Raw genomic sequence first — 27,647 nt, 5'->3', positions numbered from 1 at the left:
TTATTAAAAACTTCCCTAAACAGGGCTGCCTTCAGATGTCTTCTAAAAGTTAGATAGCTGCTTATTTCCTTGACATCTGATGGGAGGGCGTTCCACAGGGCGGGTGCCACTACCGAGAAGGCCCTCTGCCTGGTTCCCTGTAACTTCGCTTCTGGCAGCATGGCCAGTGTTCTGGGGTGATTTATAGGCTAGCAATATCCACAGGTTCCCAACAAATGAACTGCTGCAACCCTGACAGATTCAACCTCTGTTGAGAAACCTCCACTGAAATATTTTACAAAGAATAACAATGATGTAACATTGTCTCCTTCCTGCATTCACTCTGTATTCTGTTTTGTTTTTCTTCTGTAGTTTTATGGTTTTGACTTGTAATATCTGTTATAATGGAAAATTCAATAAAAATATTTTACCTACCCTCGCAAAAAAAAAACACACAACAAAAACCCAACCCCTTCATTGAAGGAAAGTGTCTCCCACGGCAGCCCACTCCACTGTCAGACAGCTTATTGTTACGAAGTGTATTCTAATCTGCTTCCTTGCTATTTCCACCCATTTGTTGTTGCCCTGCCCTCTGGAGCAACAGTAAGAAGTTGTGGCTTTCATGGATATGCCTCAATAAATTGGTTGCTCTTTAAGGTGCCGCAAAACTTCTTTGTTGTTTTTACTGTTTAAGTCTCTCCCATTAAAAGTGCTTAATTTTGCCTGAGGGTTCCCATACAGAAGAAACAGGAGGCAGCATATTGAGGAGGTAGGGTAAACACAATCACTTCTATCTCCCAGGTGAAGGGCACAGTTTTAGTAAACTTTCCTCTGTTAAGCATATCTGGAAGAAAGGATCTAGTCTAGTCTTTGCCTCCTGTGCTGTTTATCTGTTTGTTTCTAACATAAATAAGTGTTATGATGGCATGAGGCCACTTTATTCTGCCACATATATCGACTGGGCCTTTGTTCCCATAGTTAATACATCTAAGAGTTACCATACGCGAATCATTGGCTTCTGATTATTCTGGGTTGACATGTATATTTACTTGAGGTTCCAGGTGACACCAATCTTAATAACCGCTAATATCCAAAACTGATCAACGGACAGCCGACTCGGTTGATCATCATTTAAAGCTCTGAAGTAAAACAGTGGCTCGGTTGATCATCATTTAAAGCTCTGAAGTAAAACAGTGGCCAAAGGATGAAAAATTCAGGTCTATATTCCAGTCGTTTGAGCTGCATTTAGTTATCAAGCTTAATTGTATCAATCACACGAACAACCATTGGTTTAATAGACAAAGGTACTAGTTCTTCACTGTAGCTTTCTGCTATGTATTTTTCCAAGGCTAGCGATCTAGCTTTCTGACTTATTGCATCAGCCCCGTGCTTTTGAGATTCCCCACTTCCTTGCTCTGGTAGCACATTTACTGATAGAGTTTGGTACTTGCCAGGAGGACTACGCTGTTGTTTTCTCTGTTCTGCAGGACATGTCTTGTTCAGTGAGCCCAATTTGGGACCGGTATCAGTCTCACATAGTGTTTTCTTCTTTTGCACGGTCCTGTCGTGACTTGAAAATGAAGCCAAGGAACCTTTCCTTTCACTAGCGTTCTTTTCATGCACTCCCAGTTCATCTGAGGCAGGAAGACGATACTTCTCAGATTTATGGTGCATATGCTTTCCATCTCTTATACTAGATTTAGGCTTGACATAATCCTTTGGTGGTTGTGGTTGCTGCTGCTGTTTCCCTGCTGTGACACTATATGGATGGCTCTCCTGTTTCACATCTGATAAGGGTAGCTGCTGGTTCTTAGAATTCCATGAAGCCTGTTTTTCATTCTTAGCAATATCCTCATGGTTTCTAGAGTCATTCAAGGATGGTTTCTGTGGCTCCCCTGCTGCAAGATTTACTGGCTCAGTCTTTGATTCATTTGGTGCTCGTATTTGATCTTCCTTAAGGTTGCGCAAAGGACCTCTCTCCCTTACAGTAGTCTCTTTACTCTTTGCAAGTTCATTTCTAGAGTCATCTAAGGATGGTTTCTGTGACTTATCTGCTTCAGGTTTCATTGGCTCGGCCTTTTTACTGTTTGGAAGTTCATTTTCCAAAGGTAACTGGTTTTGCCCAGAATTACTAGTGTTCTCTTTTGTCTTCCCCAATTTGCTTACAGTAGTCTCTTTACTCTTTGGAAGTCCATTTCTAGAGTCACCTAAAGATGGTTTCTGTGACTTCTCTGCTTCAGGTTTCATTGGCTCGGCCTTTTTATTCTTTGGAAGTTCATTTCCCAAAGTTAACTGGTTTTGCCCAGAATTACTAGTCTTCTCTTTTGTCTTCCCCAATTTGCTTACAGTAGTCTCTTTACTCTTTGGAAGTCCATTTCTAGAGTCACCTAAAGATGGTTTCTGTGACTTCTCTGCTGCAGGTTTCATTGGCTCGGCCTTTTCATTCTTTGGAAGTTCATTTCCCAAAGGTAACTGGTTTTGCCCAGAATTAGTAGTGTTCTCTTTTGTCTTCCCCAATTTGCTTTCATTTTTCACTTTCTTGCCAGATAATGGTATTTTGTCACTCTTAAGGCTATCCTGGGCATTTATTTGGTTAGCATTATCATCACATTTCACTGGTTCTTTGAGTGAGGAGAGCTGGTGTTTTGCAGTGTTTCCATCTTTTGATGCAACAGTTCCACCTTTTTCTGGATCTCTTGATGGCGTTTGACATTTTGAGTTATCTGGGGAATGTAGCACCCCAGGACTGCTAGTTTGATGCTTTGGTGGGTCTCTTTCACCACCACCCTCTGCAAGTTCACTTTTTCTTGATTTCTGGGGCATAGTGGAGTTATGCATCAACTTCTTACCTCCCACTATAGAGCTTTTCTCTTCTGTTGCTTTGTCTTCTTGCTCCTTTCTGTCAACAGATGATGGAATCAGACATTGTGCTTCTTTCACTAGATGTCTTTCTCCTCCTTCACCGTTCCCCTGCTTCGCTGTTTCATTTTGGGAGGGAAATCTGCTTTTCTCAGGCTTTACTTCTGCCATCACTTTCATGCTTTCAGGTTCCCCAGTTTTGTTTCCCAAGGGCACCTGCTGCTTCTCCACATTGTGCGCGGGACTTGCGTCCCCTACAGGACTAATTTCACGCTTTCTAATCTCCTTTGTTGAGGGTGGTTGATACTTCCTGGTCTGGGGACTCATACCCTCAACTTCTACATCACGGTTTTCACTCTTAATTAAATCATTGCACAAATTGCTTGTTGGTGGTTTGTTGTCTTGCCCAGGTGGCCCCTTGGGCTTCAGCAATTCAGCTGGAGAAAGGAAATGGTGTTTCTCAGAATTAGGACTAGCTACAATACAGCTCTCTTTCTTTTTCACTGCATTTGATGTTGGGGTTTGGAGGTTTCCGACACTGCACCAAGGTCTGTCGGCTTCTGGAGTATTGCCTTCTGGATTTGCTGAGTGGGTCAGTGAGGATGAGCGAGATTTTCCAGAAGGAGGCGCAGGATTCTTTTCCAGATTGCCAGTTTCGTGGCTGATGAATTCTTCCGGCTGCCTCTGAGAGGTATCCAAATGGCTCAAGCTACTATTTCCCTTTTTGCTCTTGTTTTCAGAATTTGTCTTTTCATTATCCGAGCGCAGTTCGGCTTTGCTAGTATTCTCTGCTGCTCTAGCGCAGCTGGGTTTATCTAAATCGCCAGTCAAAGGGCAAAGGTCTTTTCCAAAATCATTTCCTTTTACATCATTGTTGTCTTTCTGGCTCTTATTTGAAGTAGGAGTTTGGTGTGGTTGATCTATAGTCTGTTTTGATATGCTTGAGCTAGGGTTATTTTGTTGGCTCAGCTTTGGATGTGCTTGTGGCTCTTTGGGCAAATGCTCACTTTCTGCCTGGTGATCAGATGGCTCACCTTGGCTTCTCAATGGCTGTAGCACCCCCTTCTTTGCTTTACCCTCATGGTCACTTTTGCTACGGCTAGGAAATAGTTCCTCTTTATCAGGCAGCTTTTCTTTGTTCTGAACCGCGTCAGAAAACATACTCCCAAAACCTTGTGCGTTATCTCGACTTGGCTTAAGCGGAGGCATTTTGTGAACAGCTGCAGGTTCAACACTTGATTGCTGGTCCTTTATTGGAGGCTCTCTGTTACAGGATGCCTGAGCTACAGGAGAGAGAAATGGTGGAATATTTTCCAACACTTTCTTTTCAGAGAAACATTTTTGGCCGGTGAATGGGGGATCTTTTATAGGCTCTGCTAATTCTATTTCTGTCTCCTTTGGCCTGAACATGCCTTCTGGTATGCCAGGAATCCCATCCCCTTTCATTTCCTGGTGACTATGTGCATGAACTTCTTCAGCTGGATTAGAAGAGAGGTCGTTAGTAGGTATGTTTTCTCTGTTCATGATTTTTGCTGCATTTTTGTCTCTGGACCTGGAAAAGGTATCATCCACAGGCGGTATGATGTTCTCTTTGTGGTCTAAGCTGTCCTTAGATAAAGGAGGAATGCAATCAACAAGGGACACACTTTCACGTGAAGGAAGAACACTGTCTTGATTAGAACCTGGGCTTGTAGGAGTTACATTACTCTCGACAATGTCCTTTTTGTCAGCCACTACCTTAGGCATTTCATGATGCTTGTTTTGCAACTGTCCTCCCAGTTGCCCTTTATGTGCCATTCTTTCTGGTATCCTGCTGTCATGAGACCCAATGTCAGGTGCTTTCTGGATGTTTTTTGGTCTCCCCACTTCAGAAGGCTGAGTGGCGGACTTGGCATTTGTAGTCCAACTCCAAGGGTGACTAATTTCAGTAGCAACACAGAATTTAGGTGTAGGGACAGTTGTGCATACCAGCTGTTGAGGCTGAGGGCTGTTGACAATTGTGGTTGTCCTCAGTTTCCTTTCAAGCACTCTTATTTCAGGTTTGCAAATCTTTTTTCTCTCTGGGCCCTTTTTGCTCTTTCTCTCGCCTTTGCATGGCAGCAAAGATTTCACCTCAATGGCTGAACAGATATTACTGCTTTGTTCAAACTTTTCTTTCAGTTTGGACAAGACAGAGTTTTTGTTGATTATCTTCGGCAGGTTATCGTTTGGTGTCTTCTTTTTTGGAGCCACCTGCTTTTCTCTATCTTTAGCTTCTTGTTTTTCCTCAGCAACTAAGAATTTCTTCAGGATATTCTTCACAGTATTTTTCCCAGTTGAGCAAACCCATCTGACTTTATCATGGGGTGTTATCTCTGGGCTATCTCCTTCTTTTGAGGAGCTTTTGTCCAGCTTGCTTACAATGGAGTTCAGCCCATTTCTGTTATGCTTTTCCTTAACGACCAGCTTGCCAACCTCTCTCGACTTTTTCCTGTAGGCCTCGCGGTTGTTGTTCATGAACCTCGATTGCAGAAGCTGGAATTTGGTGGGACGAATGCCGCCATGTGCGCTTTGGCGTTCGCGCCTCAAGTTCACCTTGTTCTCTATCCCTTCGAGCCATTTGGCCTTCTTGCTCTCGACCTGGGGTTGGCTGGATAGGAGCTCTGTGAGGTAAAGTAGAAGGCTGCTGAGGACAGCAAATGCACCTAGTTCTGTGGACATCTTACTGAGCTTCTTCTTCAGCACTATGGGGTCAACCAGCACCTTATCACTGCCCAGCTTTGTACCTTTACTTCTGCTGCATAAAAGAAAACGAATGTTGTTGTTTTTGTCCAGGGAAAGTCATCAACATTGCTTTTACTTCCTTACTGGTTTTAATGTGTTTATATTTATTTAACAAGACTACATATCACTTTATTTTTTTATTTTTACACAGGAACCTGCCTGAGTCAAGCAATTAGTTCATCTAGCTCAGGACTGTCAACACTGACAGGCAATGGCTGTTCGGGGTTTTAGGCAAGGGTGTCTCTCAGCCCTATCTGGAGTTGCCAGGGATTGACCTTGAGACCTTCCGAATGAAAGACAGGTGCTCTACCACTGAGCTACAGTCCTCCTCCTTAAAAAAACAAAACCCACTATAAAATACTCACATTACCAAGAAAAGTGAACTTAAAAACAGGTAGACATAACAAAATGTATCAAGATATAGATAAAATCAACAGTTTGTTTTTTTAAAAATGAAAAACCATAATATATGCGGGGCATTCCATGAAAAGTGGTCCTGTGGTCTAAAATAATAAATTAAAGATAAAATTCCCAAAAAAATATTTTATGTAGTTGAAAGTGTATATTTTGTTAAAATAACAATTTAATTTGAAATAAAGAAAATTGGGGGAGTGAAAATTGGAAATAACTGTACAAGTTCAGAAAGTCACTTTTTAAAATGAAATCTTAATGATGAGTTCATGTTTTTTTTAAAAATGCAATAAACATAATAAATAATAAAATATTAACATATATCATAACAAGTATATCTGTTGTGCCAAAAAATATTTGGCAGAAAAGTATTTTTGATTTTGATTAAATTTTGTTCATGTTAAAGTAACTGGTTCTGGCTTCCAGTGTCACACACGTCACAATAAGTTAATATTTTTTATCTAATAATGTAGCCATGAACTTCACCATGCTGAATTTTTTTTTTATAAGCTTATTAAACTTAAAAACACTAAAAAAAAGTTTGGATTTTTTTTTCAAAAAAATATAAAAAAATATTGGGCTTTTTAAATTTAGTCACACACGTCACTATTTGTGACGTGTGTGACTGTGACGTGTGTGACAGGAGCATTTTTTAAAATTAAAAATGCAAATACATGTAAATAATAAAATATTAACATAGATCATAACAAGTACATCTGTTATGGCAAACAGATATTTGACAGAAAAATTTATTAGATTATGATTAAGCTTTGAAGTATTTTGCTCCATAATTTGGCATCAAAGGGCTAACTGTGACTGTGCCATCTTCAAAACATCACAAAAAATTTATGCTCCATCAATATTCATTTGCTGACCAAATATTTTTTTCTATTGAGTAACAATTCACAAATTTGAAGTTGCACTTGCAAGTCAAGGTAAGAGTAGTATGCTTAAAAATAAATAAATAATGTTAAATGTGGAAGGCCTCCTTCCACCTGCCTTGCCCCACCCCCTGGCCCTGGGACTCTTCATAAGGGAGCTGTTCCTGAAAGAAGAACTGTGAGGGGAGATGTGGCTTGGATTTCAGATGAACAAAGAGCTAGAGAAAATTGTCCAAAATTAATTCACTTTGCCAGAGAACTGAATATATTTGAAAGTAAAGTGAATGTGTTCGAATGAACCAATGCAATGCTATTTTTGGTTCAGTAACTGTCAATAAAATAAGGCTGTTCTACAAGTTGTGCAGGGACCCAGGTGGTGCTGTGGGTTAAACCACAGAGTCTGGGGCTTGCTGATCAGAAGGTTGGCGGTTCGAATCCCTGCCACGGGGTGAGCTCCCGTTGCTCTGTCCCAGCTCCTGCCCACCTAGCAGTTCAAAAGCACGTCAAAGTGCAAGTAGATAAATAGGGACCACTCCAGCAGGAAGGTAAACAGCGTTTACATGCACTGCTCTGGTTCGCCAGAAGCGGCTTTGTCATACTGGCCACATGACCCGGAAGCTGTCTGCGGACAAACGCCAGCTCCCTCGGCCTATAGAGTGAGATGAGCGCCGCAACCCCAGAGTCGGACACGACTGGACCTGATGGTCAGGAGTACCTTTACCTTTACAAGTTGTGCAAACATTAAAGATGATTGCTTTGTGTCTAATTCCACTTTTATGTTAATGTTTATTAATTTGTTAACCTCAATCTGTAAAAAGATAACAATTATCCACGCAAATTATATTTTTAAGGGTTTCATTAGAAAAAAAATTCATATGCGGTCACACACGTCACGTTAAATGTCACACACGTCACAGTACTATTTGTTGTTTTTTAGCCTTAGTATTGCTACTTCATATTCCTAAAACCCCTCTTTTGGATTTACACATATATGGCTTAATTCTTATAATTTTTATTTCCATGAATGTTACAAGAACTCACAGAAATATTCAAAGAACTTGAGAAGAGAGGGAAAAACATTTGCAAAATGGTCACACACGTCACGCAAAATTAAAAATTTGTATCTCTATTCAGGCAACACAAAAAATATTCCAAATCAAATTAATTATATCTTAAGACATAAATGACAGATGTCAATTAATTGCTTTTGAACCAGCAGTTGTTTTAGGGTCAAAATAATTACAAAAGTACTGAAAACGTTGTCTGAATGTCACACACGTCACGGTGGAATGCCCCATGCATAATAAAAAATGAGCATTAATTTTAGAAGTAAAATTACATCGGCACTCCTCTTAATGTGCCAGGCACATTTATCCAAGGCAGAAGATTATATACAACAGTTGTCTTAGCCATGACTGTTATTAACAGATGATTGCTGATACCTGTCCAGGAATGGCTGTTATGAACAGTAAGCATACATAGTATTAAAAGTAAAGGTAAAGGGACCCCTCATCTCGCTTTACTGGCCGAGGGAGCTGACGTTTGTCCGCAGACAGTTTTTCCGGGTCATGTGGCCAGCATGACTTAAGCCGCTTCTGGCAAAACCAGAGCAGCGCACGGAATACATAGTATTAGCACAGAGTTTTTTTTTTTACTTTCTTAGAAACACAGGACGCACCTCTGCAGGCACATCCCAAATAATGGCACAGTGGCTTAACGTGCAGCTGAGATTGTGAGGTGAAGAAGTACCAGAAAACAAAATATGACTATGTGTCAAGTCTGGAGCATGACACTATGTAGTGCAAGGTTCTGTCTGTGTTTTTTTTTAAAAAAAAAAATCTGTGCATTTCTGAAAGGGGCAGAAAACAGAGAGGAACAGGATACTAGCAAAAGATTACATAGTTCATTCATTCAGTGGGGTTTAAAAAACAAAACAAAACAAAAAACTTATTTTATTTCAGCCGACTCTCATCCCATACTAGAAACTGCTATTGAAACCCTCATTTCTAATGCAGTTTATCATGTGAGAGTAGGGTGTGATGAAGTTACTGTTTCAGAAATGCAAGTCCAAATCCTACTTTTTTATGCACAGAACACTTTGGAGCCTGGCCTGCTCTCTACAGGGAGCTAGCAAAGTTTGAAAGCTTGCAGCATTCCACTGTGTAATAAAATCCATCTAGTCCTAAGCGAAAATCTGATCTGCTTTCCCATCAATTATGCAGGGAAATGTTCTCTTAAAATCCCTTTTCTGAATCCCAATGAAACCAGGAAAGCCAGAGATTAAAGCACTGTATGCCATTATATCCAACACAATATAAATTGACCTCTCTATCCTTTCATTTATTAACATGGGTAGAGAGAGAAGTCTGGCATGGTTATAAGTCTACTTCTGTTTGAAGAATTAGGCCTACAGGCAGCTGAGGATTTAGGAAATGCTTTAACGGGTGAGGATCAGTTACTAAATAAAATAGTGAACTCAGTGTGAAAGCTACATGGTGAAGTCAACAGTAATAGACAATAGCCCGGAGGGGGGAAAATGCACCAGAGGTTTCAACTTTCTAGCACCATAAAAAAAAACTTGGGAGGTTAATTCATGTAGTAATAAAGTAGTATGTGAATGGGATTCAGTCTGCATACCAGGACAGTATTAAGTTTTTATACCTCTTCATATACGAGCAAAAGCAAAGACAACAAATCGCCTTGGGATGAAATCCTGGCGCTGGTGAATGCAAGGGCAAATGCCAGCTTTGATTCCAGCAGATCAGGAGTTCATCCTTAACCACATAAGATGCCCAGACCATACAAAGAAGGTGATTTCCTGATTTTGAGAAGCAACGTAAGCTGCTAAATTCAGATAGATTCTGCCATCTACATCACTATAAGAGAGTCAACCATTTATTTATTTATTTATTTTTCCTTTCTCAACAAGCTGTGGCATTTTATGAAGAGTTGTTGTTGTTTTGTGGAAAGGAAGGAAGGAAGGAAGGTACTATTAATGGTCATGTCCTATCAACAGGGGTGCCAGCTCAGGTTTGAAGGAGGGAGGAGCAGAAAAAGATTTCACAACAAGAATCAAAAGAATGTTTTTTGGAGAGATAGATCTTTAGACAGAAATACACACAACAACATTGCATTTTAACAGCACATGTTATGGTGACTTTTTTATACCTCACAATAACCAGAAATATAGGTGTTCCTGAAGAACAGTATCACATGGAAGTGGCAGACTGCCCCCTCATCCCTCTGCTTGTAAATGAAGATGGCAAAATCTAGGCCTCAGAGCTTTTCTCACAGTTAAACATTGCACACAAGAACATCTGAATGAAACAGCTGCGCTCAACATCACAGGTTCTGCTTATAATTACCATTGTCATAATGGAAAAAAGACAACAAAGCAATGAAAACTTTGACAGTTGGCCAGCACTGAATACCACAAACAATATGCAGCATATGAGGATAAAGATGAGCAGCTAGATGTCACTGTGTTTCGGGGTTTTCCCCATTGCACGACAACACATGTATACAACACTTTTATAAAAAGCAGCATCTGCTGAGGCCATGCCTGACGCACACATGAAAGAATGGATAACGTCATTGATTCGAGGGTTGGATTTATTGGAACCGGTGTTAATCTCAAGCCATGTCACTCACTGGATTCTCTTCCCGTTACTGAAGTATGAATTCAAGGACAAATATTAAATATACCCGATGATTTTAAAAATTTGCCCTTTCAAATTATAGGAGCCTTCAGTTGGGAAGAATACATCAAGCGTTTTATTTCAAACAAAGGCTATGATGCACTTATAAATCTAGCTTCGGGAATGAAGGGGAAATATCTGTTCCCCATTTCTTCATTCCCTCTCCATTCCCTCCCCCATATGATATCCTTGTTTCATCAATGCCCACACACAAAAGGCATATTCAGGAGGTCTTGAAACCAGCATTGTGGGCCAGTGCCTCATTTAATTGTCTTCTGGTGTCACGAGGCAGAAGAGTTCAGTCTCAACCGAAGAACTCACACTGTGGGTCAGAGTCCATAGGACCCACTTCAGTGTTACCTCAGCAGTGAGGAAACTCTTTCCTATTCTGCTGTGGTAACATAAGAACCCAAAGATCACATTAGAGATTTGGTAATGATATGGCAAATTCCTTTTCCTTTCCTGGCCACAATTAAATCAGCGTATTGTCATGAACGACCTGTTTGTATGTTTCAACACCTATATTCTTCACTTTAGCAGTTTCAACAAATGAAAGCAAATTGCATATACTCTTAGGGCAACTACCGGTAAGTATAGCTGCCGACAAAGAGTTAGGAATAGGTATTCTATGGAAAGAATTAAAGTTATGTGTTAGGAATGCAATCCTATGCATGATTACTAGGAAGTAAAGTCTCACTGAACTGTGGTGGCTACTTCTTAGTAAAAGTACGTAGGAATGGTCTGTACATCCTATTTACTGTAAAAGGCGACTGAGGCACAAAGTTGATATCAGAAATCAATCAGACTTCAAAGCAGTTTACTCAGAAAGTTAAAATAGATTGGGGGCGAATAAAATAAACTGCCCAAGGCACTGATTTGAAACAAAGGTAATAATATAAAACAGCAAATGTGGCTTTATAATTTGGATCATATTATACAGAGATTGTTTTGTAGGCTGCCTCAGTCACTATTCATAGTTACAAGGTTACTGTTACAACTTACAAGGTGACGGTTTAAGAGAGTATGTTCAATATGGAGAAGGAGAAAGAGGCCAACTGTATTTTCATTTGGGAGTCAACCTCTGACTGGCAAAAAATAAAATAAAAACCCTTAAAAATTCAGGAGAGAGTGAAGGACCTGGCCACAGTGAAGAACTAAGGTGGGAGAAGGCAGTGTATGTCGAAATTTACACACAGGGCCGGCCCAATACATTTTGGCATCTGAGGCAAACCACAAAATGGCGTCCCCCATACCACCAGGGAAGAAGGGGTGAGTGAAGATCTATATCAGGAACAATGGAGAGAATAAAAATCTAAATAGGGATCTGCTGCCTTGGTTGGATCTAGACTAGGTTAGGCTGCAATCCATCCTACTCACCTGGAACTCGTAAGCCCAATTGAATAGGACTTACTTCTGAGTAGACATGGTAAGACTTGCACCATTTAGGTGGTATTCAACTAGATTCAGCTCCAGGTGGACTGATTGAAATTTTCAGTGGGTCTACTCTGAGTAAGACTTAGTTGAGTGCCAACTTTGGTCACACTTTAAGTCCAATGGAAATCAATAGGACTTAAATTAGTCATGACTAACTTTCTATATTGATTTTAACAGAATCTAAATGCTCTTAACTTACACCACAACTACCAGCCATCTCCATATTTGCTCAGAAGAAAACCACGTTGAAATCAACAGATCTTACTCCAAGCTGAATGTATATAAGATTTTAGCCTCAGTCTGGATCCAACCCACTAACTTTGAAACTCTTTATCTGCCACTGTATTTCCTACATTCTTTCTATAACAGAACAACACTTTCTAGATTTCGTAGTAGAAGCAATTCTCAGCACAAAGAAACTCACTGTAACCTTGACCAACAATGACTTAGTGACAACTGCAAGCAAGAATTCCAACAATGACACAGTAACATGCAATGCACACAATGTCAAAATAAAGAATGATGCTTATGAAGAGGCATAAGATTAATTTATTTACAAGTATTTTAGCCACCCAAATCATTAAAAAGTTTGTAAAGGGTTTTTTTTTTTGGGGGGGGGAATCACAACAAAATATATAGGAAGCCAGGAATAGTTGTAGTGTTTTGTTATATATATTTGTGTTCTGCTAATCTCAGATAATTTCCTATAATATTTAGGCACTACAGTTCTGAAAAAGAATATACATTTAATTGATTTTCAGTTAGGTGATGTCACAGAAAAGTGGATATTACTGAGTTGAGAGGAAACCGGAAAGAGTGCATAAAAATATACTGGGGGAGAAAAGAATCTCAGAAATACTTCCTTCAAAGGGTGATAAAATTAGTTTGCCTTAAATAGGTGTGCAGACAGCATTAGTTTTGTATATATATAATTGGCATATGTGTACATGCAGTCACATTTTGATGTGATACAGAATTTTATTTAAAAAATGGGTTCTTAGACTGCTTCATCCTCCCCAAAAATTATAGTAGTATGATTAATATTAATTAATATTAAAAGACATTCTTAGGTATTGAATACTGACAGAATTTAAATACCCTTAATCTATTTTATTTACTATACCCTTTTCTTCAAATAAATTATTGGAGTGGCTTGCAATAAATGTAATAGTATAATTCTACTATTCTAACTCTGCGCAGCATTTTATAATGCTGCCTGCAACAATATTGGCATAGTTTGGGAGTTTTCCACACATTACATGGAAATATAGCTTTGCAACCCAGCTGCAGCTGATTCTGTCCCTATATTTGCTAACACTTGTCTCATTCATACATTAGATTTTTAGGGGTCCATTAAAAAAAATCTCAAATGTACCCCAAAAAGTAATGTGTGAACTTTTCCCTTAGGTTGGGTCAAGAAACTCCTATCTGTGGAGTAGTGGGAGTACTTCAGTGTAAATGAATAAGATAACATCATGTTAAAGACAGTGTGACTTCACTGAGACTTAGGGGCACACAATTATTTTCCTGAATTGTTACAAATCTGTTTAGAGTTGCTTCTTAGGAATTTGGCTGCAGGGTATAATATAATCTTTAAAAAAAATTTAAATGGCAAAAACATCTTTACTTTTCCTCTGAAGAGAGTCGGAAGAGAGTCTCTCCCAGGTTTTCTAGCTTCTCCCTCTGTTCAAGATCCTGGTACAAGCCTTTAGGGACCTTGTTGAGCCCATAAAGCAAGCCATACAAGCAGCCAGCAATAGTTCCAGTCGCCGCACTCTCACCTGTAAAATAAAGCACAAACGAGAACCCAGTTTCATTAGAATGCCCTTTTAGCTTCTCCGTCAAATAATATCATATATATTAAGAGCAATCTCAGTTCTCTGAGCACTGGTCCAAATTGGCAGCACCAAGAGACAAGTAGTATCAGGTTGGCAGAAACATTTTTAAAAAGTCATTAGGGGAGGGAAACAACTCTAAGGTGGAAACAGCCCACATGCTCAATTGCCATGCTGACAATTGGTCTTTCATGTCACAATCACATCATACCTTTTTAAAGCATTCTTAGGCTACTTTAGCAGTCATGACCTAAAGAATTCTGGGAACCATAGTGTCCTTAACAAACGTTGCCCACTTTCCCCGTCATCTCCTGCTGTAAAACTAGTTGTGAAACATAGGTGTAGACCATATAAGCTTTCATAGATTTAAAAAATAATAATAATCTCACAATTCCTGTGGCTTAACTTTTCTTTGATAGTAGGATTGCCACTTCCTTTATAGGAATAAGAAATGAAGCTTTTCCCAACCAGCACAACATTACTGCAATAATTACTAATTGGAAAGTACAACAAGTGCTTTAGATGCAAGATACTTCAATGGATGTAGTACGGTAACTAGAAAGAGCTAGAATTATTAGTGAGTCACCTAATGTAGTCAAACTGACCCTAATCAAAAATTAAAATGGTCTGTATGTAGTATATATTTTGCTGTTATGGTTACAAGGAACCAGCATGAAGGAACTACTAGATTACTCACCACCATGGAAAATTGCCCGGTTGCAAAGTTCGGTCCAATCACTACCACATCCCAAGAGAGCATCATATGCAATCATGGGAGCATCATGACCTCTTCTTCCACCACGACCTTCAGAACTCCATCTCCTATAAGTCTGAATGGATAATTAATGGCTTTGGTTGGGTTAATTTGATGAAAAGGCAACCCAGAATATACAGATTTAAATGCCACTCTTTTCCTTTGCCTTTTTTCCTTTTCCTTTTCATAGCATGGCACAGAAACATTGCAGATTGTGTTTTAAAGTACTCCCTTCTTTGTTTCTTTTTTAAAAAATATTGATGCTACATTTGCTCATTGCTTATTTCTGTGTGTAGTCAAGCCTTGCTTTAGCATACATTAAATATATTTTTTAAAAAAAATTTAATCTGAAATGTGAGGTCCGCGTGATGGTTCTTACGAGTAATGAAACAGGAACCCAAACAGTCTTTTGGCAGTTTTATTGTGCAAAACTATTTACAGGGCAGAGCTACTAAAGCATGTCTGTCTCAGTTGCTGGCAGAATCCGGGAGTGGCCCCTTCTGGCTCCTTCCCCAGCATAAGAGCTTCAGCACCCCACATCTCCTCCTACCCTCCTTGTGTTTCATCCCTCTGCACAACTGGGGCACCGGAACTGGCGTGTTTCCCTCCTGACCAGCTGGACGAGGTGAGGTACTGGGGCTCTCAGCAGAATCCCCAAGCCCCCTCCTCTCCCGGCTAGCCGCTTCCCCTTCCTCCCCACTGGAGGTGTGGCTGCTCTTCGCGCTGGAAGAGGTACTGCTGCTCAAAACGCATTGGGGGCTCTCTGTATGCTAACGGACCCTCCGTTCCACTCAGCGGGCCAGGTGGCAGTTCCCTGACATGAAACAAGATAGAAACAGCCTTTCTTAGCTTTGGGGGAACCACACTAAGGCAATTTCTTAGATAGCTCATCTTTCTTGGGTTCCTTCACAAATAAGGATTCCATTTGCCTCCATCAGTTTATGGATTATGATGAAGATGGTGGTGATGATGATGATGATGATGTCATTTGCTTCTCTGACATTACCATGATGGCATTTGCAACATTGCCTATGCATTTTCAAAACTTGCCTACAGTTTATCACTTAAGTCTATTAAAACGTGGAATCCCACAAGGCTGCTTCCTCAGAGAGGGAACTGCATGTTACCGTTTTTGTTGTTCTTGGCAAACCTTTTTATTTCATTCACTGACCGTTGAACACTTTCTGTAAAGAGGTGGAGAAAATAGAGAGACAGTGTGTGATCCAGAAAGTTTTAATCGGGACTTGTCCTATCTGCTGATTGAAGGTTCTTATTGCACAGAATATGGTTTCCTGCATGGGTATCACATTATACTGAGCATATGTGTATATTTCTACAGAAGATGGTCACAGTTAGTAAACTTTTTTTGAAAGATGTAGCCTTCACAGAATGAGCAGCAAAGGCCATATAGCAGATCTTAATGTACTATAAGTGGTGCCCCCAAGTAAACAAGCAAACAAACATCCTTACCGCTAAGCAATTGTCACATCTACATCCAGTGATACTGGAATTCTTAGTAATAGTTTTTCTAACAGCAGCTTCTGCTGTATTGTGACTTCATGAAATGCTGAAATGTAAGTAGATACTACTATAATGTTTTGGGGCAGAAATTTGCATCCTATTTAAGTGCTGTTGCCTTTTACTTGGGTGCAATCTGTTTGGGGAAAGTCTCCAAGTAACAGAATGGATTGTGCATATTGTAACTTCGTATGGAATACCGGTGAGGAAAGGGCTTGCACGACTGACAAGAGAGCCATTTCATGAGGTAGGTCACCTGATCTCGTGAAGAGTCTTTGTACACTGGAATAATGCATTAAAGAATACTGGCATTGTAATGAAGACTTTCTATGCAACCCAGATGAGACAGGTGGTGAGGGGGTTTCAAATGTCAGAGGCACCCCGTGGAATCATTGCCATGCAGGAGTACGATAGTCATAGCATTTGAATCAGATCTCAGTTAAGAAAATAAAGAGAGCACAGCAGCACATGGGTCTGAAAAAACTGCAGCTCTCATAAAGTGCCTGGGATATATATCTGGAGCTGCCAGCAAACAGACATCGACATCTTACCTCTTGTGCTGCGCCCGCCAACTTAGCATGTCTGCTGAAGGAGTGGTAGGCAGAATTAGATTGCTAGAAGCACGTTTACAGTCCTTGCTACCCAACCTCACCATTTGCTTGGTGACCTGGGCAGCTAATTCAGTTCCATTTGACTCTATAAAACCTCAGCTTTGTTAAATTCTGCTCCCCAATCTAAGCATATTGTTTTTCTGTCGAGAAGACTGCCAGAATGTCTGCTTTCCACCATTTCCCACATTCTACCTCTGTAACCTGATCTTTTTCCTGCTTTGAACTGCAATGTGTGCCGTTCTAGTCCATCTGCACATCAGCTACCACATCTGGAGCCCAATATTTTGACTGCCTTAAGCTACACTGCTGGCTCTTCCCTTCACCTCCAGCTGCAATGGTGTGACCTTGGATCTCCAATTCCCCTTCTCACATGGAATATGAAGTTGATCCAGGAACTTCAAGACCTGCTGGATCCCAACTTCCATCACCCCTGGTCAATGTCTATAATGGGGCTGATGGGAATTGGAGTGCAATCATATCTAGAAGCCCACCCCTGCACTAAACCTAGCACCAATCTAATATTTGTCCCGTAGGCTTGAGTCATTCAGTAAACTTATACTACTACCATTTTATGGTATTTGGTTGCAAGTGTTTCTAAATTACAAGAAAACAGGACCCACTTTTAGATGGAAAAGTATCAGTACATATTTGTCCCCAATACTTTCAGAATTTTTGGTTGAAGAGTTTACCTTTTCTCTTTCCTCAGCATCATAATTGTCAGGAAAGTTGGGTTTATTCTGGTTGTCTTCATTGATTTCTCTCTCCTCCAAGTAAAATTGCCATTTTGCTTCGAAGTAAAACCAATGCTCCTGATATTCTGAATGAAAAACGAATAAATTGATTTACATTTAATCTTGAATAGGTTCTTTCAGTGCAACAGCATGAATGACAAAATCCAATTTACAGAACTCTCATGAAGAAAATTGAATAAAACCTGTCCAACTATTCTTAGCCTCTCAACAATACTAATTAGCAAATATTCACAATGTAGAAAGGGGGGAATAGATTTTAATTTTCTATTGTAAATACAAGTAATTAGGGCCACCAAACACACATTTTGGAAAACCAGAATAATAGATCACAGTGTCTATTAAACCTACAAACAAACCAGCAATTACTACTGGGTCCTGAATACTAAGCAAAAGCATAAGAAGCCCTCCCAAGTCTCAACAGGAGCTATTTTGAGTGCAGGCTGTATGCTACCTGATAAGGCAGCTGGCAGTAACACCTTTTTTTGCAGTATCATCTTCAGAAGGCAGCCTCTACAAATAAACTAAGATGGGCATCTCTACCCATTTGTACAAGGGCAGCTTTTTTCCGACTCTGGACCCAAAAGACCTACTACTTAAAAGTGGAGAGGGTGCACTTTGTAAACTGGTGGCGCTTCACATTTTCCTACAGGAAGCAATATCTCTGCCACTTCTGCAGAGTCCATTGCCGTAGCTTTGTTTCCGCCACCAATATTCAGCCTACCTTCCTGAACCACTGTACCTGTAGCAAAACAAACATTTGCAGCACAGTTTATATATTGAGTCTGGAGCAGCTGTTCTCAACCTTTGGGTCTCATATGTTGTTGGAATACAACTTCCATCATCCTTAAGCTAGTAGGACCAGTGGACAGGGAAGTTGGGAGTGTAGTCCAAAAACATCTGGGGACTCAAGATTGAGAAAGGCTGGTCTAGAGAAAAACTTTTTTTCTGCTATTGGGGTTCTCCCCAAAGGCACTTGAGAGATGCTTGTTGCTAGCCTCTTGTTATTTACCTATGGCCTTAGACATATGGTTCCCCTCCCCATCTTTCCCTTGCTTCATTACCCTTCCTTTCTTTTTTTACAGCACCGAAACCCTTTGCACTATGCTGTCCCTGAGCAGAAGACTGACTTTTGTCAAAGAAATACTAGGCATAATCTTCTGCAGCATATTGCAAACATCTGTCTATACTAAGTGCTACCACAGGCAATTACTTGTGGCTACCTGGCAGTAAAGCTGCCTCTGAGAACTACAGAGTAAGAATATGCAAAACAGGGAACATTTAACAAATGTGGGTTTTTTTTTAGAAAAGAAAAACAAAAGAAGTTGACTGAGTAATTCAAAAGGATAGATCCCTTGTGAAAAGGGGCTCACATTTGTTTCAGGCAGGGTTTTTTAAAATGTCGTCCTCTTTATTTATTTCTAAAATAGCATTGCACTTCACTCCATAATGACAGATGCATGCTTTAGGAGTCTTGCATATTTTACTCAGGGTTGGAATTGTGCAAGAAGAGTGACAGCATCCTTCTGTCAAAAGCAGACCTATACGACTTAATCCTGCACCTGGTCTAGTCAGAAGAAGAAGAAGAAGAAGAAGAAGAAGAAGAAGGCTTTAGCTAAAAGCCAGAGAACTTCTGAGAAAGAACACAGGGCCTATTGTTTGTCACTAGTCGCCTGCATTACTATCCAAATATGGGTTCCGTTTTTTAAAATTGTGTATATAGGTATATTCCTAGAGCAAGGCTTCAGAGAAGAGGGACAGGAAGCAAATTTTCAAATACAAATGCAAATAACTTTATTGGCATTACGAGTTAAAGCATTTCAAAACACTAGGATAAATTTAAAAGGGACAGGAGTGAGGATGTTGAAGATCACAAGGTACTCAATTGTTCTGCTTCACCCTGTCTATTCCCTAGAGAGATGATTCATTAAGAACCCTTTCAGGTAAGATGGAGTTCAAAAAGGAAGCCACTGGGGCAGTAACGTCCTTGTCCCTATCCGCTAGGAGGAACCTCATTTGACAGGTAGCATCTCTCTCTCTAGGCTCATGATAAAATCTTCTGAGTTCCAGATTGAAACAGACAACACCTGAAATGGCAGGTAGGGAAATTAATCTAACAGAGCATAAACACTTCAATTATGCACCTTATGTGTGAATTTGCAATTGCATATTACGCAATGTTACCTGCCATGTGCCGAATCGTCTTCTTGCAGTATTCTTCAGCCATTGGGACAACCTTCATCATTTCTCTTCCCCACTGCACCAGTGGCTTTCCTTGTATTGCGTATGAAACAAACAGAGCTGTGCACAGTGATCCTAAAAACCCTGAAAGGAGCATAGAAAAATGATGATGAGGACTATGGCACCAAGTAGCACCAAAAAGGAGGAGAAATCAGCATACAGATGCATAAGAAACTAAGTTTATTAAGCTCAAAGAAATACAACATGCACACATTTCAAGCTATATGCCTTTCTTCGGGAATATTTTTTTTTGTACCAATAAAACAGGTATTGAACTTCAAATAGCATTACTGTATGTGTATATAACTGACTGGTGCAATGCCTAATTAGAAGTCCTGTTGAACTAGAAGGGTTTATTCTTAGGTCAAATGGAGTTAGGATTGTAGCCTTAATCACTACTTTCAACCCCTGACCACAGAGAGACGTTCCAGAGAGGGCACCACCACCGAGAAGGCCCTCTGCCTGGCTCTTTTACTTAGTGTATGTGTGGAGGTTTGTGTCAGCTTCACTTGGGTAGGTTCTTTTTCTATTTGCTTATTTTAAATGGGGGTTTTTAGTTGGAGGTTTCTCCTATGAAATGCTGGTCAGGTGCTGGACAATTTCCTTTTTAATTATGGCATTGATGTCCTCCAAAGAATGAGTGATTTGGCTGTTGTGTTAATTACAGTGAGCCTGTTATTTTAGTGATGTATCTTGCCAGTCAAGGTACTGTGTCTTTAACACAGAAACCATGTGAGCCTTTTCGCCACCATTTAATCTCCATTGGAGGAGATGCTTCATCTACAGTGGTACCTCAGGTTACAAACTCCGCTAACCCAGAAATAACGCTTCAGGTTAAGAACTTTGCTTCAGGATAAGAACAGAAATCGCGCTCTGGCCGGCGCAGCGGCAGCAGGAGGCCCCATTAGCTAAAGTGGTGCTTCAGGTTAAGAACAGTTTCAGGTTAAGAACGGACCTCCAGAACGAATTAAGTACTTAACCGGAGGTAGCACTGTACTTAATTTCTGAGAGCTAGACTGCCGATAAAAGTACACGAGGTAAAAAAATAAAAATAAGGTGACAATTCTGATTGATTTACTGAATCCAATTAATCACTGTCGTCCTTAGCATTCAATACAGATCCTTCATGCAGTGTGCCAAACACTTAAAAGTCACATAGTTTGCAACTTTATTTTGCCATTTTAAAAGCTAGAAAACAAGCAAGACTGTGTGAGCTTTTATCATTTAAAGTAATGAAACTAGATTGGGGCAAACTGGCATAATGGAATACTTCAGCAATTACATATGACTTACAACTTGTGTCTCTACTTAGGAGGGAGCCATCTGATATGTGATGATTGTTGGCTGAGATTAACATTCCAGGGTGATGACTTCTTTTACATGTGTATGTCCAATTGATCTTAACGAGGATAACATTAGAATGGTGCATAGGTTTAAAACAACTGCTTTTATGGCCTTTAGACCTACTGAAAATGAAAATCATGAAAATGAACTGCTGAAATTTAAAAGGAATTCATAATATGTTGCATGTCATTCAGTGATCAGAGTTTTAACCATAACAGTTTCTTGCTCTAATTAACCAGTGTTTTGGCACTGCAACCCTGTTTTCATGTCAGACTGGACTACAGCCTAACCTGGTCTCAGAATGCAACTGTGTCTGGTTATTGCTTCTACTGACCTACAGTAATTCTGCAATTCTGATGGTGGGCATATTGCATTGGTTTTTTCTTAGACTGGTGGCAGGTGAAGGTGCAGAACAGATGTGTGCCCCATGCAATGGCTCTCATGATTGCAGACCACTGCTGTTCCCCTTACCAGTCTAGTGGATAGAAAAAGAGGAAGAGTAATAAATGAGTGTGGCTGGCTGGCTGGCTGGCTGGGAGAAACAGCATATCATCATCCCCCAGATCTCCGAAGTAGGAGATATAGTCAAGCTTAGGCTTGTCTTTACTGCCAGTGGTTCTCCAACCTGCTCCTTCTTATTCCTATTGGCCCAGCCATCTCATTAGCATTTTCTTGTCTTTCCTCCTCCCCTTTTTTTCATCCAGTGATCCCACCCCTATTCCTATCTTCATGCATCCAGAATTGCAGTGTGGGGGGGTGCTTTTAGTGTAGAACTTGAATCTGACATGTTCCAATTGTGATATGGCACACTGCAGAATCCTTACATGAAAGAGCCCCCAAGCACTTATGCAGGCTAATTTCCAGCCACAACTGCACTGAGCAAAACGCACCTTAAATTTGCTACAGGCCTATGTATGCTAATTTGAGAGTTTTGCCCACTGAAACAATAGGAGCTTCTGGGTGAACATGTTAAATTTGTTGTGTGTGTACACTCATTTCTTTCTTGTTTCATACTTGAACACTATATTAGGTTTCCTCTGTCCAAATGGTACTGCAATCCACTCACCACCCACCCCCTTGACTGGGCTTCCTTCCAGTTTAGGAGCCTAGATGGGGATGGGGAACTATTAAAAACTACACAGGGCCATTTGCAAGGGAAAACTGAAGGGCAGCTTTCCCCTGCAAGTGTCTCTCCACCCCTGCATTATGAGGAGAACACAGGGTAAGTGTAGTTTATTGAATACAGTTTAATTTATTGAATTTATGTGTTGCTTCCCGCCATGAAAGAAGTCTTGAAGCAACTTGCAAAAGAAATAAAAATCTAGAAGAGACATGTCCATTTAAAACAATGCAACATACTAAATGTGTTCGCCTACAATAATCACTTGCAAGCAACCATACCACCCAAGAATGGTCCCAAAATAAATAGCTGCTAAAAGCCAGACTGTTATTGTTGGGCAAATGCCAGGGAAAATAAACACATCTTCTCCTGGTGCTGAAAAGATGACAATGTTAGCAGCAGACAAGCTTCTAAGAGGAGAGTGTCCCATAAGCATAGGACTACCACAGAAAACATCTGTTTTCCTATTGCCACCCTCTGAGCATCTTTGGAGGGAACATACAGAGATTCCCTTCTTCAGATCGAGGTAGATTCATATGGGGAAAGGTTGTCCTCGGGGTACTGGGCTCCCAAGCCATGCAATACTTTGAAAAGTCAAAACCAGTACCATATTTTCCGGCGTATAAGACGACTGGGCATATAAGACGACCCCCAACTTTTCCAGTTAAAATATAGCCTAGAGTTAGAGATATACTCGACTGCAGATTCTCCACCCAGCGTATAAGATGACCCCCGACTTTTGAGAAGATTTTCCTGGATTAAAAAGTAGTCTTATACGCCAGAATATACAGTACTTTGAATTTGACTTGGAAACAAATTGGCAATTTGTGCAGGTAAGGTAAAAAGATAAAAGGTAAATGACCCCTGGATGGCTAAGTCCAGTCAAATGTGACTATGAGTTTGCGGCACTTATCTCACACATCTCGCCGAGGGAGCCGGCGTTTGTCCACAGACAGCTTTCCAGGTCATGTGGCCAGCATGACTAAAATGCTACTGGCACAATGGGATACTGTGACGAGTGCCAGAGCAGACAGAAACACCGTTTACCTTCCTGCCACAGTGGTACCTATTTATCTACTTGCACTGGCGTGCTTTTGAACTGCTAGGTTGGCAGGAACTGGGACAGAGCAATGGGAGCTCACCATGACTGGTGTTTTATGTTGAGATTGCCCCATCTCTGTCAACAACTTGGTGACTGCGTTCTGTGCTACTTGCATTTTTCCCAATTGTCTTCAAATGCTGTTAACAGACCTCAAGCCGCACACACAGATCAACCAGGGCTATGGCAGGACTGCCAGTCTTGCAAGGGGCAGGGCAACCCAGAGTCAATACATCCTAACCAAAACAGGTCGATTTCCCTGGACGTTACCTGTAGGATGGTTATGAGTCATTCGTCCAACTTCAATGCTCACTTCAATTAGAGTTTCCAGCCTGTCAGGCTTCCAGTATTTCATCCCTAAGCACATGGCTTTTGTAGCTGCTCCAAATCCTGAACCTATCATCAACAGCAACAAAAAGGCAAATGAGTCATGAACGATAATTTGAATCATGTTTGATCGTAGCTGATGATGTTAGTTAATTTTGAAGTGGTGTGGGAGCCAGAAGGCTGCTGGGAAGTTGGTAGTTGGAGTCCGAGAACTCTGAGGGCAGGAGGCAGGCCCTTGAAGAGGGGTGGGGAAAGACAGGTACACTTGCCCTAGACCTCAGGGGGCTAAGCTGACCAGGGGCCCCCCACCAGGGGCATACCACACTTAAACTGCCATGTCAAGAATACCCCATACCTCCCAGCCACCCTGGGCCTGAAAAAAGCTCTGCACGGCCCTGGTGGGGGGCAACAGGTGGCTCATCGCTAAGCTGGGAGGAGGATAGTAATTATAATTCAGTATACATACGTATATAGGGTGTGGTAATCCAAAATGAAACACCTTTTAATTTCTGTTGATGTTAACATGAGAGCTAAGGGTGTGACCAGGCCCGTGCAGAGCTTGTCTGAGGCCCTAGTTGGGAGTCTTGTTAGAATAAAATTATACTCTAATATATTTTGAGTGCATTTCTGTTTATATGCCATTTTTTCCCATTGAAGTAACTTACAATATTTCGAAAGAATTATAATAGCTGGAAGTTGCTGATTTGGGGTGTCAGAGGGAAGGAAAGCAACAACTTTTACACCAAGCCTGGAAACAGCTCCTAGCAGAGAGTTCCCTCTCCCCAAGCACCAACGTCCATTGCTTAGGCCACAGCAGGGAAGGCAGTCACACCCCTGCATTATCTAGCTGTATTGCTACCTGGACTATTATATCATCATCATCATCACATTAATTGGAGTAACTTTTATCTTGATATTGTTAGATGACCTTTTGCAAGCCACCTTGGAGGTGTTTAAAGGGCAGGAATGTGTAAATATAAGTTAAAACAATAATAAAGAAATAAAAGCCAGGCTGAATCTACACACACATATATTTAAAAAATGCTGTGAAAATGCTTTTTCAAAAAAAGTTTAAAAATATGTGTGGAATTTGCCATTAGCTCACTAGCACCATCTAGTGTCACATTTGTATAATGCACTTAAAACGTTATATTTGCAGCTGTATAGCTGAGTCCCCAGTCAAAAAACATCAATTAATAAACAGCAACAATAAAAAGCATCCGCAATAAGCAACACCATATAAAAAAACCCAAAATCCAAATATTTGTGTAGGCCACCTCTTAACACAATATAGCTTCCATCATATAAAGTCATATAAAGTCGCAAGATGAGCAAAACATTAAAAAAGAAAATAGTAACAGCAGCATTGGAAACAGTGCTAAGAACCAATAACAATAAAATAATTAGCTGTCTAGAACAGGGGTCAGCAAACTTTTTCAGCAGGGGGCCAGACCACTGTCCCTCAGACCTTGTGGGGGGCTGGACTATATTTTGGAAAAAGAAAATGAACGAATTCCTATGCCCCCCCCCCCACAAATAACCCAGAGATGCTTTTTAAATAAAAGGACACATTCTACTCATGTAAAAACACGCTGATTCCAGGACCGTCCGTGGGCCGCGATTGGGCCGGATCCGGCCCCCGGGCCTTAGCTTGCTTACCCGTGGTCTAGAGGACAGCACCATTCTTGGAGGAGGATTTTCCAAAGACCCAGGACCATGACAGAAGAGGCCCTGACTGTCTCCCATCACCACTCACAGTATCTCAAAAGGGCAGGCATCTGGGGCAAGGCCTCTGATGACAACTCAAGTGTCACCAGCCTAAGTTCATACAGGGATAAATAGCCATTCATTGTTATACATTAAAAAAAAAACAAGTAGCAGAGTTCATTTCCATACCAGAGATACAGAGACAATGTTTCCAGTTTGGAGAATAAGGTTGCCAGGATAACCTTAAACCCTGACACTTTTCAAAATTCAGCACTAGGCCTATGAGGCCTTTTTCTCCATAGAAACTGTGGGTGCCAGCCATTTTTAGGAGTTTGGGATGCCAACTGTGCTGTGTCCAGCTTGTCAGGCACAGGAACGTGCTTCAACCCTACTAGTGGAACTTAGTCCTGGTATTTGCTTATTAGTTTAATGCTTCACACCCTACTGAATGGCTTGGTGCATGTTAAGCTATGAATAAGATTAAGCTGTTAGAGCCTCATAGTCTGTTGTCACCTCATAATGGATAGGCAGGGACTAGGTAAAAAGGTTGTTGTTGTTGTTGTTGTTGTTGTTGTATCCCCTAGCCAATATAACCTTCAATTATATTTTAATGATAGTCTTTTCTATGTTTTAGCTTATTTTGTTTTCTTTAAGCCTGGGGCTACACAAAAGGTGTCTGGCTGTTGAATTGGTTACCCCCACCCATTTATATATGGGTGGTATAAGACATGAAGCTGGAAAGAGAGGGGGTGCAGAGGCTGACTTTTTAAGGGACAGAGCCTCCAAACCCAAGTCTCCCATAGTCCATGCTTTATAGAAACAGAAATTACCAACCAAATGTCTGCTAGCATTCTAGTGGCTATGAATATATGAATACATAATTTAGCCATTTCTCACTTCACATGTCTTCATATATACATCATTTAAGAAAGCAATTCCAGAAGACAGCCACCTTTGCAGCACCATTCCTAAAGTCTGGCTTATATGGGTTTAGTTGTGCCCACCTTATATACTGTAGATCCTATGTGGAATCTCAAATAGCTATTGTGATTTTGCTTTGAGAGATACACATACCTTCTCAAAACACTTTCTGAGGTTTCTATTCGATCTATGCATGAATGAGAGCAGTGTGCTTGTAACTGCTACACTACCAACCTGCTATCCATCCATGGAACGGGGCCAGAGGGGGAAAAGAGAGCTAAAATTGCCAGGTATTTTTCTTTTCTTTTCTCTTCCAGCAATTGCCATGAGAAGGACAGAGTGGGGGGAGAGAGGCAGCAGCACTGTCAAATGAGGTTGATTGCAGAGAGACAAAAATAATCATCGTATTGCATTACAATGTTTATGCCATGATGTTGCATCAATATATGATGCTGGTGTTGAGTGGTTCTATATTCCAGTGATATAGTATCACATCAACACAGTGCTGGGTCTGGAATTTGCACTTTCTTTGTGAGGCCATGTGCAGCCAGTGAAGAAGATGTACAATGCCTCTTCTAAATGGTCAGTACTAAAGATTGGAAAGTGATCTCTCTGCAGAATGTATATGTTGCATTTGAAGCCTGAATAATACAATAACTACCACAGTGAAGTTGCATCTCGGCACATACTCTGAGAGACATCACATATGCCTCATTTTGCTCCCTGGGCAATTTGGTTTAAATAGATCACCTTACATCATGGGTAGGCAAACTAAGGCCCAGGGGCCGGATGCAGCCCAATTGCCTTCTCAATCCGGCCCACGGACGGTCTGAGAATCAGCGTGTTTTTATATGAGTAGAATGTGTCCTTTTATTTAAAAGGCATCTCTGGGTTATTTGTGGGACCTGCCTGGTGTTTTTACATGAGTAGAATGTGTGCTTTTATTTAAAATGCAGCTCTGGGTTATTTGTGGGGCATAGGAATTTGTTCACCCCCCCCCAAAAAATAGTCTGCCCCCCCACAAGGTCTGAGGGACAGTGGACCAGTCTCCTGTTGAAAAAGTTTGTTGACCCCTGCTTTACATGGACAAAATGTTCAGGTTAGTGCAGGCCCCTAAAAGGATCCACGACAGATTATATTCCTGAAAAGAAACACAAATTCCAGAACAAAAAAATCTGGACCAGAAGGGATCGTGCCAAGAACTAAGATTATTTAAATAGACATTTAAACTGGACAGAGATAACTTACAAAAGGACGCAGTGACCTACAAAAGGAATTCCTGGCAGCTTGCATTTAACATCCCAGGCAAATCTGGAATTGCTGAAAAACTATACAATGAGTACAATCTTTCCCCACATGGTCATAGTGCCCATACAAGGAAGAAACCTGCCCTTAC

At 40.7% G+C, this 27,647-nt stretch overlaps 1 protein-coding gene across 2 annotated transcripts in view; it reads right to left on the bottom strand.

The window, feature by feature from the left end:
• Positions 1 to 290: 290 nt before the first annotated feature.
• The window catches only part of ADPRHL1 (ADP-ribosylhydrolase like 1), a 34,453-nt gene continuing 7,096 nt past the window's right edge, over positions 291 to 27,647 (bottom strand). Inside the window, exons 3-8 of one of the 2 annotated variants that reach the window (XM_033147722.1) lie at positions 23,567 to 23,692; positions 19,677 to 19,817; positions 17,433 to 17,560; positions 14,558 to 14,690; positions 13,653 to 13,806; positions 291 to 5,614 (exon numbers count right to left, since the gene is read on the bottom strand). In XM_033147722.1, the coding sequence (XP_033003613.1) occupies positions 1,225 to 5,614; positions 13,653 to 13,806; positions 14,558 to 14,690; positions 17,433 to 17,560; positions 19,677 to 19,817; positions 23,567 to 23,692 (5,072 nt within the window). In that variant the 3' untranslated portion in view covers positions 291 to 1,224. Of the gene's footprint in view, positions 5,615 to 12,554; positions 13,807 to 14,557; positions 14,691 to 17,432; positions 17,561 to 19,676; positions 19,818 to 23,566; positions 23,693 to 27,647 lie in introns of those variants that run through there. The other variant, XM_033147723.1, reaches the window with a different exon arrangement.

This window comes from Lacerta agilis, chromosome 4 (assembly GCF_009819535.1).
Source record: "Lacerta agilis isolate rLacAgi1 chromosome 4, rLacAgi1.pri, whole genome shotgun sequence".
Lineage (NCBI taxonomy): Eukaryota > Metazoa > Chordata > Lepidosauria > Squamata > Lacertidae > Lacerta > Lacerta agilis.
This window is presented reverse-complemented; position numbering and strand designations above follow the sequence as displayed.